The following is a 17924-nucleotide window of genomic DNA, read 5'->3' as shown; positions in this document are numbered from 1 at the left end:
GGAAATTCATTTTTCACCAATTTTCTTTGGTTGAAGGGGGAACATAGCTTTGAGGTAAATTAGACTTTGACCCAAATTTACCATCAACAAAATACTGCTGCAGTAGCTTTGAACAGGGTTATTTTTCCTAATCCGGTGAAAACTCGCCCAATTCAATCAAACTAAGAAAAATCCCATTTGACTACTCATTCTTTCAATAACTTCCGCGTTGATTCGTCCATGACCATCCAGGCAAATTTTGGGTTGGATTCACTTGGCCAAGAACTGTCACCATCCTGGAATTAATTGTCATTCATTCATTTATCCCCTTTACATTACATTCGGAGAATCCAGGATTCTTGGATTACCTATTCTGAATAGATGACAAGTCAAATAACACTACTGAATTTCATTTTCATGTGAGATTTTTTCAAGTCCACAACAGCTTTTCCAGCTATATTCAACTGCATTCATCAAATACTAGCATGCAGCAACCTATTGTGCTCGTTCTTACCCATCAAATGACTTGCAGGATAACGTACAAAAGAAAAGATTGACAATAAGAACTCAAAAAATAAAGGGGGGAGGAGGAAAAAAAAATTGCAGAACAGCTGATTATATGACTAAAAGTGGATATCTACTTTTATAATCTTTTTCTTTCCCATCTTTCTTTCAGAGACAGCGTGAAGGCATAGTTTAAGGTGGGAGTGATATTAGGCTTGTACCACTTCACCGATAGCTTCGGTAGACAGGGCTGTACATACAGCTTTCAGCGTACTTGACCAGATCCTTAGGCTGAGGGAGGCGAGTAGCCAGACCTATACACAAGGGATTGCGAGACAATAAATATATGGATCACAAGCTAGGACTTTCATATCACATCATGGATGAGCTCAATTAGAAGTATAAAGAACTCACCAAGTTCATAAGCTTTAGCAGCCACATTGGCCGCGATTTCGGCAGAGATCTTTCTGATGTTTGTGAATGGTGGGTATATTTGTCCCTTGTCGAAGTTCTCCTGGGTCACCTGGGCAGCTAAAGCTTCCGCTGCACCAAAGAATTGAACAAAAACATGGAACTAATTAAAACCTAGGAACAAAACATGATAAACGTCTAAAATATTACAACCTTCAAAAGAGCTAAAGAAAGAAGTATAAGATCAAGCCCAAAAATAAAGCTAAAGACAGAGTTATAAGATCAAGCCCCAAAAATACACACTATCCTAGTATTCTAAATCCTCCAAGCTCTATGTTGCGGGTCCCACTTTTAGATGTGTCCCACGGTTTCAAATGCAAGAACAAGACCTAATAATTCTAAATGATGAAAGGAGACTTTATGTAGGGTTAGTTGAAAAACATGTTCCCTAAAAGTTTACCATTTCAGCAAACTTAAGGTGAAATAATAAGCATTCATTTGTTCACTTACATGCTGCCAGAAGCATATCGTCATGAACACGGATTGTGCCAGACATTATCAAACCCAGACCAAATCCAGGGAAAATGTATGCATTGTTTGCCTGACCAATAAAATAATAATGGAAATAATCAATATCCAGTGTACCAACAACTCTACTTATAAAATCATTTAAACCCCAAGACTTCCTACCTGACCAGGCACATGAACTTTCCCCTCATATTCAACAGGGGCAAATGGGCTTCCACTTGCAAAAATGGCACGACCCTGCAAGTCAAACATAGTCCATCTAAATAAAATCCAACAATATCATATGCAAAGTGAGCAAAATCACTGCAATATGTATCTCTTATGTGGCAAATAACATGCACAAGTATGTTTGCATTACCTTACTCCACGTATAAGCTTCCTCAGCGGTACATTCAGACTGTGAAGTTGGGTTGGAGAGAGCAAGAATTATAGGTCTCTGCATGTGATCATGCAAAATCTGGTTATATTAGAGCTCAAACTTCAACATCAAAGTAGATGGGTAGAGATTCATACCTCATTGAAGGAGGCCATAGCCTCAATCACTTCTTTAGTAAATGTTCTTCCTACTCCTGACGTTCCAATCAACACTGTTGGCTTAATGTCCTGATGGAAATCAGAGAAGGAAAAAGAATAAGAATACATTTTTCTTTTGCACTGTGAGAGGGGATAAGATGAGAGAGAGAATCCACACATTGACAGCATCCAGAAGCGTCTTTATAGGTTTGTGCTCATGAGCCCAGGGCTTCTTAAAATGTTGGAGTGATTCCTTTCGCGAACTAACAATCAAACCCTGCAAAGGAATTACCTATGCATATTTATAACTGATAAAAATGAAACAAAAGAGGAGCTATTGAGCTAATGATCATTCTCCTTCCATTAAGCCAGAATGGAAACAGATTTTTACTACCTTTGAATCCACAAGCCAAATCCTCTTGCGAGTCTCTTCCACTGGCATGTTTGTCTGCACAAAGAATAAGATAAAACATATAACCATCAAGGTCTATTTGACATCTAATGCTTTTATAATCATATCCAAGGTTCATACATAAAGAGATGATTTTCAGACCTGTTTGGACATCTCAAGGGCTATGAGCTCAGCAATTCCAGTGCCAGCCTGTTATCAGCAATCAAGTGAGACATAACAACAAAGTAGAAGGGGAAAAAATCTATGAAAACAGAATGAGGTTGATGACGCAGTCATGGTCAGGCAGTTGCATGCATGATAAAGAACCCTTTAAAATACATATGCTCGCATATTTCCCTTTACCACCTTACATATTCACAAACTTCCATAAATCCTACATTTTGAATTATGATTCTCCCTTGTTAATTATTGCAACAGAAGCAAACCTAGCAAACTACTATCAGTACAAGCTGTATCTAATATCTACTCACCTCTCCAGCACCAAGAAATAAAAATTTGTGGTCAGCTAGTGTTCCACCAACTAATTTTAGTGCTGCAACAAGCCCTGCAAGGACCACAGATGCTGTGCCCTGGAATAGAACAATTGATTTAAGTATTAGAGCTATGTCCATCATAATTGCTAGAAATAATACAACCATGAAGTACAAATTACCTGAATATCATCATTGAAGACAAGATGAGTAGCACCATATTTTGCAAGCAAGTCAAAAGCGTTATGGTTTGCAAAGTCTTCAAACTGCAGAGTTACCACATATTAAAAAGTAAGTGCATACAAAGTTAACCATAAAAGAGTACACGTGTAAACCAACTCAATCAATGGATGTAGTAGAGCAGAAATCAACAAAAGGATCGCCAATATCTATATCTGTAGCTAACAACCTGAATGAGCACTCTCTCACCATACTTCTGCTTGACTGCACTCATGAATTCATGTAGCAATTCAGAATATTCCTGAAATAAAGATGAACATCCACTTTAACGGAAAATTACATAACACCTAGGAAAAAAAATCTCATGAGCACAAAAGAAGTAAATACAAGTTAAGTGAACACATCATTTACCTGTCCAGTAGCTCTTCTTTGCCTGAGCCCTATGTAGAACTCATCATTTAACAGTTTCTCATTGTTGGTTCCCACATCAATTGTAACAGGCAGGCACTGCAAATAATTGACATTATTGAATATCATTTTTGTCAATGATAATGGAAATGACAAGATGCAAAACTTCGCCAAGAATTGCCACATTATTTAATCCTGTACATGCAGCTAAAATAGGCATTACATCATCAAACAAAATAAAACAGAGTGAAGCAATAAAATACCACTTCCAAACCAAAAAAAGAAAAAAGATGGCATCACTCTGGAAATTTTTAAGTTCTGCCAGAAAAGGCTTCGATTAAGAAGCTAGATGCAAACATGCACAGGCTTGTGGAATTCTAAACAAGATAAAATACAACAACAGAATAGAATTAGATTACAAGTATTTTGGCTCAGGTGTGTCCCACAAAAAATAAGAATGAAGAAAAAGGAACTCAAAATAAAAGCAAAAATATATGTTGATACTTACAGCTGAAGGACGAACTCCACCAAGTGCTGTATACAAAGAGAGTTTGCCTACAGGTATCCCCATACCCTAAAAGAATAAAAAATTAAGTTTAATCAATTATGTTGCCATGCAAATAAGAGTAAGAGAGAGAGAGAGAGAGAGAGAGATGAAGGGGTAAAAGAAGCAGTGAAACTTTTGAAACAGCATATATATAGATCTCACATGACATCCAAGGTCCCCTAGCCCCAAAATACGCTCGCCATCAGTCACAACAATGACTTGAATATTCTTCTCAGGCCAGTTCCTCAATACCTCAAGGATTCTACCCCTGTAAAAGAAAATTTATCAGCTTGACCATATATAGCAAGAAAGCATCGCAACAGAGATTTGCTATGACAGAAATGAAGAATACAAATATATAGTGCAGTATTTACTTTTCATTCAAACTGATGTAAAGACCCTGAGGACGACTAAAGATACTTCCATATTTCTGGCATGCCTCACCAACAGTTGGAGTGTAAACAATAGGGAGCATCTCCTCAACATTGTCTATGAGAAGCTTGTAGAACAGTTTTTCATTTCTCTCCTGCAATGAGGAAGTATGTTTATTTCATATTTTCTATGAAATAAAGGTGAAAAGTCCAGTAGTACTAGCTAAAACAAAAATTCCAGAAAATGGCACCAAGTTCTAGAAACGGACACTGCTGATTATTCACAATACCAATTACTCAATAAAATATGCACTGCTAGTGAAGAAAATATGCAGTATTGTAAAATAAAGTAATCAACAGTAATCATACTGGTCATAATCATCAATAAATCAGTTAACATGCAAACTTTGAGTCAATTACAATTCTATACACTGAAGCGTGAATAATACAGGTAGGATAAGTCGAGCACAGAACCAGAGAAACTTTCCAGCTACCTGAAGATCCATCATAGCCATGTACTTTTGCAATGGAAGTTGATACTGTCGAATGATGTGCATCATTTTCTTCACCTGATCAGTATAGGTGCCAAAAGTTTCATCAACAATTCATGTAATAAAAGAAACCTTATCAAAGGTAAAATAGATAAAGATGCAACAAATAAAGAAAAACAACCTGAACCTCCTGAGACACCACTGCTGGGGGGAGAAGGCCGCGCAAGTAGTGAGCATCCCTCTCTTTTTCATTGAAGGCAAGACCTTTGTTGTGGTGCGGATCTCGCAACAAAGAATATCCACTGCAGCATCAGAAAGGAGCCATCAAGTAAGAAAGCTAGCAGAACATAATCAATTAAGATCAGGTAAGCTTATGGCATTCAAATTACTAAGATAGATGAGAAAAGAAAACCGAAACCCAATGCTCCAAAAACCAAATGAAACAAAGGAAAAAGAAAAGGTAGGAAAAATAAGATTGCATAAAAACAATTGAAGATAAGTGCTTAACTAGTGAGAAAAAGTAACTCTTTGCCAAAAGAAAAAGACAACTGAAAAAGGGAAAACGAATTTGCATTTCTTAAAATACATATATAATTTTCTTTGCAAATATGACTATTTATTGTCTAACCAACTATCGATTCAGTTGCTTCCAATTTTTTTTTATTTTTTTGAAAAAGGAAAATGCAATAGAGCCAAACGGAGCCATAAAGTAACATGGACACGGCCAAAGATCCAATCTAAAGTAGCATAGACATCAACAACAAAGAACATAACAAGCTAAAAACATGGATATCATCGAAGATCCAAATTATAAAAATAGGCGAATGTTACAAAACCTATATTAGCGTCAAGAATTGCTAATTGATAATGCTTACCTAGCAACAGAGAGGGACCAAGGCGTGACGAGCTGATCCTCGGTGGCAGTGTCCTCACCGTATACATCGCGGACGCCACCAGCAACGGTGGGCTTGGGGTCCAAGTCAACCACAGAGGCTCCATCTCTCATTTCCTGCAGTGAGCTATCCATCAAGACACTTCCATTTCGTTCCCTATTTGGATTGAGCACCTGTACTTTTAATGAAGTAGGAGCTGTAGGGACTAGTCCTCTCTGCTTCCCGGAGAAAGGGCTACACGAGCCTGAGATGCCCGTGTTACTCTATTGACCACAAGATGATGATTAGTACAATAACAAAACTAAAGGCCTTTCTTTATTGCTGTGAGTTAATAATGCAATCATCGATAAATTATTAACATTTTTTAAAAAAAATCTTTTTATCAGAAGCAAAACAATTTGCTTTCCAATTTGAAGCTCGATGTGAAATGAAAATATAAGAAACCCATACATTTAAATGGTACCAAGAAGTTGTAAATGTTCGGAGATCAAACAGTTCAGCACAAAAATGCTTAAAATGAATAAGGAGAACTTGGTGGCTTTGAATTTATAACAAAATCTATTAAGCAAACAACACCCAGTCCCAGATATTGATAAACTTCAGGATCAAAAAAATTTCAGAAATTAAAGTAAATTTCAATTTTTTAACCCAGATATGGAAAAAGTAAAGTGGGGTGAAAAGAATTTATTAAAGGAAACATGCCCAGAAATGCAAATCGACTAAGCATAAGAAGAAAAAAAAAATCTACGAGTTAGTGAGTGAAGATGTGAAATGCGAAGCTAAACAGTGATTCAATATATGGTTTGAATAATTTGTGTGAAGTGTGAGAGGTTGAAAATAGTGAATAGAGAAATGGGTGTGGTTTATATTACCAGGAAACTACTTTTCAAGGAGATCATGGCGGAAGAAATGTCGGGGAGGGACTGGCTTTCGCTTCTACAAACAAAACACTCTCGCTCTCTTTAGAAAGAAGAAGCAGAGGAAAATAGGATAACAGAGGAAGCGAGAGATAAGTCTAAAGTAGGGAAGATATAAAGCTTCTTCGAGCTCTGGTTTATCTCTCTCGCTCTCTTCCTCTCTCTCTACTTAACATAGGAGAGACAGAGAGAGGGGGATCGAGAAATGGTAACGAAGGACGCCAAAACGTGTCTTAACTCGCTTTCTCTCTCTACCAACTTTTTCTTTTCTTTTCTTTTATTTTATTTTTTTAATTAAAAAATTCTGTATTTGAAATGACATTTGTGCAGCTGATATTGTCCAAATATTACCGATGTGCCCTAAAATTTAATGTGGGACCCGCTCCTGTGTTGGAGCATTGCTAATATTTAGACTCGTGTCTATGATGGTAAAGGCAGGGTATAATATATTTAATTTTTATTTTTAATACTTTAATCTATTTTGAATTTAACCATAAATTTAGTTGAGAAATGAGTATTCCTAAAATTGGTTTATTTAATTTTAAATTTATTTTTTATTTTCAATAACTAAATTTATTTTAAATTCAATTACAAATTTATTTCAAATATCCATTTAAAATATTTTATTATCTAAATAACATCGAAACATTAACTTAAATACTTAAATTATTAATTTAAATCGATTTTAAATTTTACCCAATTCAATTATGGTTATGTCAAAGGACTGAATCAGTCTCGGCAGGACCTAGTATGTTTGAAATGTTATTGAAAAATATATTCATTAATCTATTAATTTAAACATTAATTTAAAAATTAAATTTTATATATTTTAATCACATCAACTTTAAATAATAAAATAATATGTTAACAGCTTTTTTTTCAATAATATATAAACATTGAAGAATTCTACGATAACCTTATTTTCTTCATCATGTAAATATTAAATCGTGAATAACTATTATTATCTGAATTGTTAAAATCTCATCAAATTATAAAATGTAAAAAAGCTAAATAAACTATGTTACTCCCTCTTCCTTCTGTTTATTTTTTTTATTTCAAAATTATTATTTATTTTTTATATTATAATAATATATAAAGTACTTATTATAATTTTATTTAATTTTAACTTATTTTAAAATTATTTAATTAAAAAATTATATTTTTTAATTTATGTAAAAAATGAAATAAATAAAAATTATAAAACAAAAGATATATATTTTATGCTAATTAAGCATGATTACTTTTTTAGTTTTTAATAAAAGGTTGTTTTATTCTTAAATTTATTTTCATTATATTTATTTTTTTTTTAACTTTTAATTATTATATTTAACACCATCCGTTAAAAAAAAATCCATACAAAATCATATATAATTTATTTTTTAAAAAAATAAAAATTTTAATTATTTATCAAATTAAAGAGAAATTTATCTCCCTTACCACGCTCCACAATTCAAGACATTAGATTCTTTATAATTAATTTTTTATTATTATTAATTTAGATTTGCATTCAAATGCCTTATTAGAGTAAAATGTTTTGTTTTAAATTTTAAAAGTGTTTTATATTCTAAACTCAAATTAAAAAAAAAAAAAAAAACTAATGGCATTCCATTTTATTTTTTAGGAATTTTAGATATTAAAATTTAATTTCACATAATAAGATTCAAGTTGCTCATCTCTAAATCTCTATCAGAAAAAGAGAGAAATTTGATGAAATGAGAAGGGAGATGAAAGGGGAAGGTGTGATGGATGTACATAGAGATTAGCATGGGGGGTTTGTCCTATAGCTCCATACTAACTTAAGATTCTTCATCCAAAGGATTTGCATTTCATGGCTGTTATGCAAATGTCATGAATGGGACCTTCTCTTCAGTGTTTGAGAAGGACAAGATATCTGCCCTACATTGTTGGGACTCCATCTTCAACATTACTGCCCCTAGTAGTGCCAAACTTTATTTAATCAATAGACAAAAATTTGCCCCCTTCAATATATATAACACTATCCCTCAACGATAAATTTAAAAAAAATAATATAGGTCATCCCTTTTTAAAAATTTTAATTTTTTAAAAATAAATTAAATCTAAATTTATTTTTGATAAACTATTAAATTTAGCCATGTTAATGATACGTTCATAAGTGAAAAAAAAAAAAAAAAAAAAAAAAAAAACCTTATGAGGGGATGCCCATTCCCAAGCTTTCCCATAAAGGCAAATGAGAAATGTGTATATATGTGGACAGTGAAGTGTGGGGTGAAGCTATGCAACCCCATCTTGGGAACTCCTCCCTCAATTTGTCCTACAAATTGCACTCCATCATCGACACGTCCACTCCAGATCAAGCGACTTGTGGGAAACAGTAAAATTGAATTTTTTATTTAAAAAAAAACTCAATTCCTTAATTTTTAGCATAATTTTTTTTAGATATTTTATTTAGCAGAAAAATTTAGAAAACTAAAATTTCATTTTTAGTTAAATTAAACTTAACTTAATATATATAGAGAGAGAAAAGAGAGTAAATGATAAGATTGAGTATCAAATCAGTAAAAATAAATGAATGGTTGAACATTCCTCTAATTATGACCAATTGGCTTTATTTATTTATTGTTTTAATTCTGTGTCTGAGGCTAATGGTTTGGACAGCAAGAGGAAGTGGTTGGAGCATGAGAGCATAATCCTTTTTTAACCATGGATTCACGTGCATTTTATTCTTTTCATGATTTTTTTCCCCTGATATTTTATTAAAATTGTGTGTGTTTCTACTGCCTAGCAATCATCGAAGGGCTTGAAGGAGGTAGGTGGCTCGCCAAATACTTGTGCCCAATATCAAGGGATCCAAGGTAGTTGAGAGTTGGTCTTCTTCTCCTTCTTGTTATATATTGTAAAAATAGGAACTATGATTCCATGGTTTTGGACTCTCCTTTGAAATTTTTAGTTTATATATAGAGCTTTTTCTGATCATGATTTTCAATGATGGTATGACCTCAACTTGATTAAGTTTGAATAAATTTATCAAATAATTACAATTAAAATAATTAAAATCCTAAATAAACCATTTTTAAAATGCCAGTCTTGTTATGTGTATACATACTCCAGGGTTTGGTTTAGTTTATTTAAAAGATAAAATTCAATTAAAGTGGAAGTTTATTTTAAAAAATATTAATTTTTTAATTTTCAAAGATAAATCAAACAAAACTGCCTAGTTTAAATGAATGGCGATGAAGCCCATAGGAATTTCATAGCACTTTTAGCAAACTTGAAGCCCTCTCAACAATACCTTTGTGATTCCACCAGGGAAAAAATAATAATAAAAAATTAGTATAATATCGATAATTTAGTAAAAATAAAAATATTTGGAATTAATTTAAAAAAAGCTGAACAACTTCGATCAATTTTAATTCAATAATACTAAAATAATATTTAAAAATATAAAATATGAAATTTGAGTTTTAATAGAATTTAAATCTCTGATTTAAATCAGTTTCCATATCATAATTGAAAAGAAAAAAAATGATAGGTGAAAAAACGTGGAGGCACAAGGCACGGCGTTAGGCGAGGTTGGTGGCTGAAGCACAATTTCAACATGCCTTGCATTTAACCACTGTGCTGTCTTCCTCCACTCCTCGCTACTTCACATCTACTTTCCCCTCTCTCGATCTTGCGCTTCTTAGTTAATCTTTACTTTAATATCAAATCATTCTTTATTAATCAGTTTTATTTTCTGGCATCAACAAGTTAAAAGTTTGACCTTGACATTTTTACCTTTCTAGGGGAGGTCGAGGGCGTCCCTTTTGACCGTTGCCAAACGTGACCGTTTTCTGACCTCAAATTATACAAGTGGTCCGATTCCGAGGTTTTACTGAAGCTGGTCCGGTCAAATGGAGATAAGAACCGCCAAATTTAATTTAATTAAATGGTTCTAAATGAAAATAATTTGCCGACTTTTTAGATATGGATTTTTCGCTACTTCTTAATAGTCTGAAATTGTAACCTCCCATTCGATTGGAAGGAATTGTGGTTGCCGATTTTAATGATTAGATATGTTTGGATTAGATTGGAAAATTTAATTTCTTGTGGTTTTATTCAATTTTTTTTATAATTTCCAATATAAAAATAGCTAAAATTGAACATCATCATCCCCTACTTCTTACATATGCTATTTATATAAAAAAAATCATCAAATAAAATTATTTAAATAATATAAAAAATACATGATATCTTTCAAACCCTACAAATATATATTTTTTTATAATTTAAATTTATTTAATCAGTTACTGCTTTCTTTGAATAGAAGAGAATCCAAAAAAAGCTTAAAAACAGGTTTTTTTTTTTGTCAAGAAAAAAAAACGTGGTGTGTATAAATTACGAACGGTGCATTTATCTGACACGTAATCTTCAAATTCGAGGGGACGCTACGACACGCTGTCGAATGAAGAGAAAAGACACACATGACGTCGTTCCTTTTTATCTTTTTTTTTTAAATCTTCCCAACTTCGAAGAAGGAGGCCGGTGTCCAATTGGGTCCCACTCATACCCACAGCTTTTTCTTCTCACAGCCATGCGCCTTCCCTCGTGTGAACTTTGGTCCGTCTACTCCATTGCCCACCAAGCCCAAGCCCAAGCCCAAGACCAAGCCCAAACACGCACGGCTATCTATTTTGGAAGTTAATGTTTTTGATGCAGAAGGCAAACATAAGAGCGAAGAAGGCACCAAAAGCGACCAAGATTGCAGCAGTTGGACCTATGAAGTTTGAATCATATCCAAAATGGTTCTGCACGTACCATTTGATACTTGGATCTGGCTCAATTCCACTCACCTTGATTCTATCTTCAATGTCACCGTACTGTGTCACTATCAGTCCGTACACGGTCCACGCCACAGGGCAGATGTAGTAGTACCATGTCCACCACTTGGGAATTCTCTGCAATGCCACAAGCAAAGAAGTAAGAAAATTTCATGGCTTTCTTGAAAAATTGTCTGCAGGAGATGGAGGACAGTGACTTACTGGTTTCGGGATGAAAAAGCCGGAGAAAAGGGTGAAGAGTGCATAAAATGCTGATGCAAAGATAGCTGCAGCTTGGTGATTTGGTGTGATTGATACGGTCATCATTCCATAGTACGTGAAGTATAGCAAGGAGAAGAAGGTGATAAAGAAGAACCAGAAGAATTTAGCCAACTTCCACTCAAAGCTCACAGTTACATATACTATAAGAGAGTAGTATACGGTTTGCACGAATATATATGGTATTTCCACGATCACCTGCGTAAAAGAGAACAAAACTCGACATGTGTTATTACGGAACTTATGAAACAATGTGTTTGAACTGTCATCTAAATGTTTTGCTTTTCTGTTACCTGTGCCAAGGCATACGGTAAAGCTGAGTACATCCCTGCAGCTCTTTCTCGGTAGAATACAGTTCTTTCAACGGCTACAATGGGCTGCACAGTTGAGCAATTGTTGATTCCGACGAACAAAACTGCTACATACATCGCTCCAATGATCATGGTCAGCTCAGTTGCATCCTCTCTAGTTACAGAATAAAGGGCTCTAGTTAACAATATTTTCTTTTTAAAAATGGGAGAAGAGGAGGGGAAATTATAGCTAACCTCTGCGTTCCAACCTGCCAGAAGACTGTGCCTAGCACGAGAGCAGTTACCAAGGAGTAAAAGTAACGAACAAGATTATAATCAGGACTTCTCCAATATGTCCACCATTGCTTCCACAGGCAGGATTTGAACTGCCCCCATGTGGATTGTGGATACTGAGTAGGGAAGTAGAGATCTGAAGCTCCTTCTGATGGTCTACTCAAGTCATCAACCACAGCCTTGGTTTGTCTATAAATATAACAACGAAAAGTCAGCTAAATGAAGACCTGAAAATTTTGAGCAAGTTGTTATTACTGTTATAAATTGTGTTCTGCACTCACTGATACAAGGCTGATGATTTGTAATGCTCAGCGAAATCAATTCCAAGCCGAACTTCAGTTGCAGCTGAGCTTGCTTCTAGCATCCACGCTGCTGGATTTTGCCTTTCTTTAATTCTAGGCACTCCTGGAATCTCCTGAAATCAATGATAAGCGGTTGTGCAAGATGTCTTAACTATCATGCCATAAATAGCTTCTGGGTTGTTTTCATTACGTACCTCAAAATATTTAATGATCTTCTGAGAATTCTGGCCTAATGGTCCCGAATAAATCAGTTTCCCTCCTCTTTTCATCAATAGCAGCTCGTCGAAGGCTTCAAAGATGTCGATGCTAGGCTGATGAATTGTGCAGACAACTGTTCTTCCAGTGTCCACAGTGTTTCTTACAGTCCTCATAACAATAGCTGCCGCTCTTGCATCTAGCCCAGAAGTCGGTTCATCCATGAATATAATTGAAGGGTTTGCCACAAGCTCCACTGCTATAGTCAATCTCTTTCTCTGTTCTGTTGACAACCCTGTTATTCCTGGTAGCCCAACTATTGCATGTTTCAGATTGGTGAGCTCAACTAGCTCCATCACTTCATCCACAAAAACCTGGAAAGCAAATCCGAGAAACAAACTAGAATATATAAGGATAATAATTTCAAAGAAAATGAATTTTCATTCCAGATTCATAATGCATACCATCTTTTCTTTGTCATTGACTTCTTTTGGGAGTCTGAGGAAAGCTGAAAAGATCAAGGACTCTTCAACAGTGACTTGTGGAGAGTGAATGTCAGTCTGCTCGCAGTAACCAGAATTTCTCGCAAATGTTTCTTGATTCTTAGGGAATCCAGAAATTCTAATATCACCTTCAATATAGCCCCCAGTTTTTCTGCCTGCTAGAACATCCATCAATGTTGTCTTTCCAGCTCCACTGACTCCCATCAAAGCAGTCAGGATCCCTGGCCTAAATGCTCCAGTCACTTCTTGAAGCAATTGCAGCCTGTCCTCTGTCACTCCCTGACCCTTCATTTCCTGCAATTCATCCTTCATTAGCCAGGATATATACAGAATTGAAACTCAAGTCATATGAAAAGAAGGGAAATAGATTCTCACTGAGGGCATATCCACATAATAGTTTACACTATCAAAGGACATGGATAGAGGCGTAAAGGGAAGAATCATCCCCCTCTTGGGAGCAGCTCCCGTTGTGGCCTCAGCGTGATGCCCAACATGGCTTACTTTTGGCATTTGGATTTCTCCTTCAACATTACAGGCTCATGTCAGTAACTCCATGTTGCTTAAATTTAATTAGTATACCCTTAAAATAACTTCAGATTGAAACAGAAATCGTTCATATATATTTCAAATTCTTACCTGCATCGTTGCCATTGGTTGACCTCGTTTTAAGACTTCTCTCTTCTGATCCTTCCCTGAAAGATTGCTCCTTGGCTACTTCTGGAGATATAATTGCCTGTGGCTTTCCAAGAGCTGTTCACAATAATTAGTGTTAAAAATGATGACTTCCTTTGCCAAGGATGAAAGAAAGATCACATTCATCAACCCAGGTGACTTAAAGAAACTCACAGTTTAAATACGTTAGTGAGAAGGTGAACAAGACATTGAAAAGAATGGTGAATCCCAGAAGCGCTGCAGCTCCAATCCAATACCAGTAATTTTCCTGTTCTACACCAATGTTCTCCAGCACTGCTGTACCCAACCTTGTAACGTTGTCTGATGCCTGCAATTAGATTAAAGTCCTTTCAGCGAGTTGTCTCCATACTAAAATGCTTACTTTCAGATTATCTATGTTATCCATTGGTTTGTTCCTGTAATATTTACAGGTATCCAGATTTTCTTCTCAATATGTTATAGAATTGTGTGCTAAGTATACACATTCTTGCTGCAGAAAAAAAAATGAATTTTGTGTTGGGGACATACCAGTCGATTCATCCACCTTGGAGAAAGCAGTTCATTGACTGTCAAGGATTTGAATGCGTAAGACATAGGTGAAATCCAGTGAGCCCAAGTCCACCACACAGGAATTCTTCCTGTTAAAACAGGAGCTCAATACTGTGAGAATAAACAGGAAATAAAATCAACATTGTAACTACTGCAGACTGCAGTTCTCTCGGAGGTTGAATATTTGAAAATACACCAACCTCTCGGAAGGATAAAGCCTCCTAGTAGGAACAAAATGAGCAGAGCAAGTGCTCCTCCAGTGTGTGCAATGATCATAGTCCTGCATACTCCAGCCATGAGCCTAAATAATCCAGCAGCCATTTGTTGAATTAGGAATATTAACAACGTCTGCTTGAAAAATCTGACAAGCCAAAACACAAAAATTATACAACTGATCCATGATGCTGTGCATAGTAACTGCAGCTCTATGTTAAGTTCTTGGCAAGGTAATGTCACCTGCTTGCTTCTGGTGCAAATCCAATAGAATAGTACGTCACAGCAGTCCAAACAAAGGACTCAACGACAGAAATTGGGACCCCGAGCAAGAAATTTGGGAGGGTAAAAGCCCAAGCTGGATAAAATAGAAGATCTCTTTGCTTGAAAAACACTGGAAGCCTCATTATGGTTATGGAGAGCTCTGCAAAGCCATTGAACATGTTCACAATCATGGCAAATATAGTTGCACCAACGTATAGCGATCCATCATCATATGTGACATGAAGTGTTGTCCTCAAAAAAACAGTCGCTGCAATGATTCCAACGACAAAAATTTGAACGGCCTTAAAGATGTATACAGGCAGAGTTCTCCTCATTAAAAGCTTCTCCCTGTCAATGGAGGCCTTGAGAAGCTGCATTTTTGGGATAGTGCATTTCTGGGATACTAAAGCTGCTTTATGACTTTTAGCCTCATATGGAATGGGAAGCTCATTCTCAAGCTGTAGGCCAACACGGAAAGCCTTAAACTTTCTTGCAAACTCGGATACTGATATGTATCGGTAGGGCTTGCTCTCATCTACCCAGTATTGCTCTTGGTCTTTCTTTGATGTAACCTATAAAAGAATGTCCATACAAAACATTATATTAAATAATTAGGCTTAACTCATAACATGATATATTTACCTCCTGCAAAAAATCTGCAGTGCCCTTCCTCTCAGGGCATTTGAATCCACAGCTCTCAAAGAAAGCTACTACTTGTTCTTTAGGGCCCTGATATACAATCTGACCATCAGATAACAGAACAACGTCATCAAAGAGTTCAAATGTTTCAGGATCAGGCTGGAGGAGGGACATGAAGACAGTGGCCTCAGTGAGGTGCACAATTTGCTGCATGCATTTAACTATCTGGTATGTTGTGGAGCTGTCTAAACCAGTTGATATCTCATCCATAAATAGAGTTTTTGTAGGTCCAACAATCATCTCCCCTACATTATAAAAACCATGATAGAAATTACATCAGGTGTTTATCTCAAATCTGAGAGGCAAGCAACTAAGTTTAAGATGACAAACCTGTTGTTACTCTCTTCTTTTGTCCACCAGAAATCCCTCGAGTCATTTCATCTCCAACAACAGTGTCCTTGCATATGTCAAGCCCCAGGAGCTATTGCATCCAGACAATGAAATTGTAATTAGTTGATGCAACTAACAATCAATCAATGGTTTTATTCAATATATTAACAATAGCAAGATGAACTTACTCTGAGAGTGTAATCAGTAATTAAACTATTCTTAGCTCCTTCCATTGCGGTTGCCTGGACAAAAAGAATCTGTTAAACAACATAAAGATTTAACATGGTTGACTACGTCCCGGCGATTAACGTTTTCTTATTTCTCAATAAATTTTCGAGTAGTATAGATTAAGAAAATATTACATATTTATATATCAGAAAAAATACAAAAAAGACAAAATAGTCTTCAAACATATTGTATCCTATGTTTTATGTACAATTTAGTGTCTTTAAATGTGATATACCTTCATAAAAAGATCAAGGTCAGAGTCAGGGATAATGTCAGCTTCTTTCTCCCTCCTATCAAGCTCAACTAGCAGGTCTGAAATTTAGAGGACAACATTAGTTTTTCAAACTAAATAAAAATGAAGGGCGCTCATTACAAGTTAACTTCTTATGATTTGTTACCATATCGATGACCAACTCCTTGAAACCATGCTGAATAATCAAAGGTTTCTTTAACTGTTAGATCTCCCAAGTGAACATCATTTTGGCTAACATAGGCTGATGTCTTCCGAGGCTCAAATTCATCAAACCTACAACCATTGTAGCTTACTTGTCCTTGTACCTGATTTTCAAGCACAAATATATGTATCTCTAGTTTTTTTGCATTAAAACATTTAACTAGCACTAGTTCTCAATTCAATCAATTTAGCTAACCTTTAAAGTTGGATCTAACTTTCCGGCCAGTGCAAGCAAAAGGGTTGTCTTCCCAGATGAAGGAGGACCTAACAGTAATGTCATCCTGCAACAAGATTGACGTTTCATACTGATTTATAAGATGTGCATAGTAATTCTTTAGTTGCTTTTGATATTTACAGTACCTTGATGGTTTTATAATTCCTGAAACATCCTTGAGGATGGTGTATTTTGTTCTCATGGTCATTCTGATTCCACACAAGCCAAGGGCTGATTCAAAAATATTTCTTGAAGTATTCAAAAGAGTTGGGAGAGCTCTGATGCCAACATGGCAATCAGCTTCTACTCGCAATTGCTCAAATCTAACTTCAACTGTGGGCAGTTGGATTCCAACTCTAAAACAAATGGAAATGCACCAATACATCAACAGCTTGATTTCATGTTGAAAAAAAGGAAAACCAAAAAAAGCAATGTACCATCAGGGCTTACTTATCTATACGATCTCTCAACTTTCTGAAGAACTTTTCATTATCTTCTTCAGGAACCTTAAAATTTCTCTCAATAAACTCGTTCCTTTCGTCGACATTTAACTTTCTTACATCGACCAACTTGCTTCCTTGGTTTTTGTCTTCTGCTAAAGACTTGAATAAGCTAGTTCTCAAACGAGTGTAGGTAGGCAATCTTTCTATGGCTGCCCAACTCAAAGCTTCTTCATCTTCGTTTCTTGATTTAAAAGAACTTGCAAACACATTCTCCATAGCTTAACCCTGACATACAATCTTCTGTTTTTCTCCTCGGCAGAACTTTTACATACGATGAACCCTCTCTCTTTCTCTCGTCTTCTAGCAAACACCAAGGTGAAAGAAAGATGGAGTGATTTGGATGCCTACGAAGTCTAAAACAACGTATTAGTCCAACCAAATATCAAACATATGGGATAGGAAGTTCCAATCCAAATTAACTACTATTAAATTAATTCATTAAATTAATTGCTCAGAGAGTCAGAAGCAAGGCGGCTTCAGAGCCATGCAAAGGTAGTGACTGATAAGCGGTTGTCGAAGCCGTCAAAAATAAA

At 35.5% G+C, this 17924-nt stretch overlaps 2 protein-coding genes across 5 annotated transcripts; both read right to left on the bottom strand.

Annotated features, from left to right (window-relative positions):
* Positions 1-368: 368 nt before the first annotated feature.
* LOC110613519 (NADP-dependent malic enzyme) lies at positions 369-6854 on the bottom strand. Its single transcript, XM_021754688.2, has 20 exons — positions 6580-6854; positions 5690-5970; positions 4996-5116; positions 4818-4892; positions 4327-4478; positions 4115-4220; positions 3914-3979; positions 3409-3504; positions 3227-3298; positions 3000-3083; positions 2818-2916; positions 2489-2536; positions 2330-2383; positions 2114-2212; positions 1936-2025; positions 1781-1858; positions 1585-1659; positions 1405-1495; positions 898-1026; positions 369-797 (listed from the first exon to the last, which is right to left on the bottom strand). The coding sequence occupies exons 1-20, from the start codon at positions 6604-6606 to the stop codon at positions 709-711; spliced, it is 1932 nt and encodes a 643-aa protein (XP_021610380.1). The 5' UTR covers positions 6607-6854; the 3' UTR covers positions 369-708.
* A 4128-nt stretch (positions 6855-10982) lies between these two features.
* On the bottom strand, positions 10983-17627 carry LOC110613575 (ABC transporter G family member 35). 4 transcript variants are annotated; one of them, XM_043956115.1, is made up of 21 exons: positions 17339-17627; positions 17035-17244; positions 16871-16955; positions 16619-16778; positions 16456-16532; positions 16181-16234; positions 15993-16083; positions 15606-15907; positions 14943-15535; positions 14687-14847; positions 14449-14575; positions 14112-14251; positions 13902-14015; positions 13641-13786; positions 13227-13559; positions 12762-13136; positions 12547-12680; positions 12227-12454; positions 11975-12146; positions 11625-11879; positions 10983-11540 (listed from the first exon to the last, which is right to left on the bottom strand). In XM_043956115.1, the coding sequence occupies exons 1-21, from the start codon at positions 17605-17607 to the stop codon at positions 11268-11270; spliced, it is 4299 nt and encodes a 1432-aa protein (XP_043812050.1). In that variant the 5' UTR covers positions 17608-17627; the 3' UTR covers positions 10983-11267. The 4 variants fall into 4 exon arrangements, with proteins under 4 accessions (XP_043812050.1, XP_043812049.1, XP_043812051.1 ...); XM_043956114.1 differs by having other exon boundaries at positions 13641-13801; positions 14112-14265; positions 14466-14575; XM_043956116.1 differs by having other exon boundaries at positions 14112-14265; positions 14466-14575.
* Positions 17628-17924: the final 297 nt, after the last annotated feature.

The sequence above is a fragment of the Manihot esculenta genome, chromosome 4 (genome assembly GCF_001659605.2).
Source record: "Manihot esculenta cultivar AM560-2 chromosome 4, M.esculenta_v8, whole genome shotgun sequence".
In the NCBI taxonomy this organism is placed as follows: domain Eukaryota; kingdom Viridiplantae; phylum Streptophyta; class Magnoliopsida; order Malpighiales; family Euphorbiaceae; genus Manihot; species Manihot esculenta.
This window is presented reverse-complemented; position numbering and strand designations above follow the sequence as displayed.

Coding starts and splice junctions, on each gene's coding strand:
- LOC110613575 (XM_043956114.1), bottom strand. CDS start 17,607: ATGGAGAATGTGTTTGCAAGTTCTTTTAAATCAAGAAACGAAGATGAA. Junction 15,536..15,605: donor CTGCAGATTTTTTGCAGGAG/GTAAATATATCA, acceptor ATTCTTTTATAG/GTTACATCAAAGAAAGACCA. Junction 14,266..14,465: donor CAAGGTGGATGAATCGACTG/GTATGTCCCCAA, acceptor ATCTAATTGCAG/GCATCAGACAACGTTACAAG.
- LOC110613519 (XM_021754688.2), bottom strand. CDS start 6,606: ATGATCTCCTTGAAAAGTAGTTTCCTG. Junction 4,221..4,326: donor TACATCAGTTTGAATGAAAA/GTAAATACTGCA, acceptor TTTCTTTTACAG/GGGTAGAATCCTTGAGGTAT. Junction 3,980..4,114: donor TAGGGGACCTTGGATGTCAT/GTGAGATCTATA, acceptor TTATTCTTTTAG/GGTATGGGGATACCTGTAGG.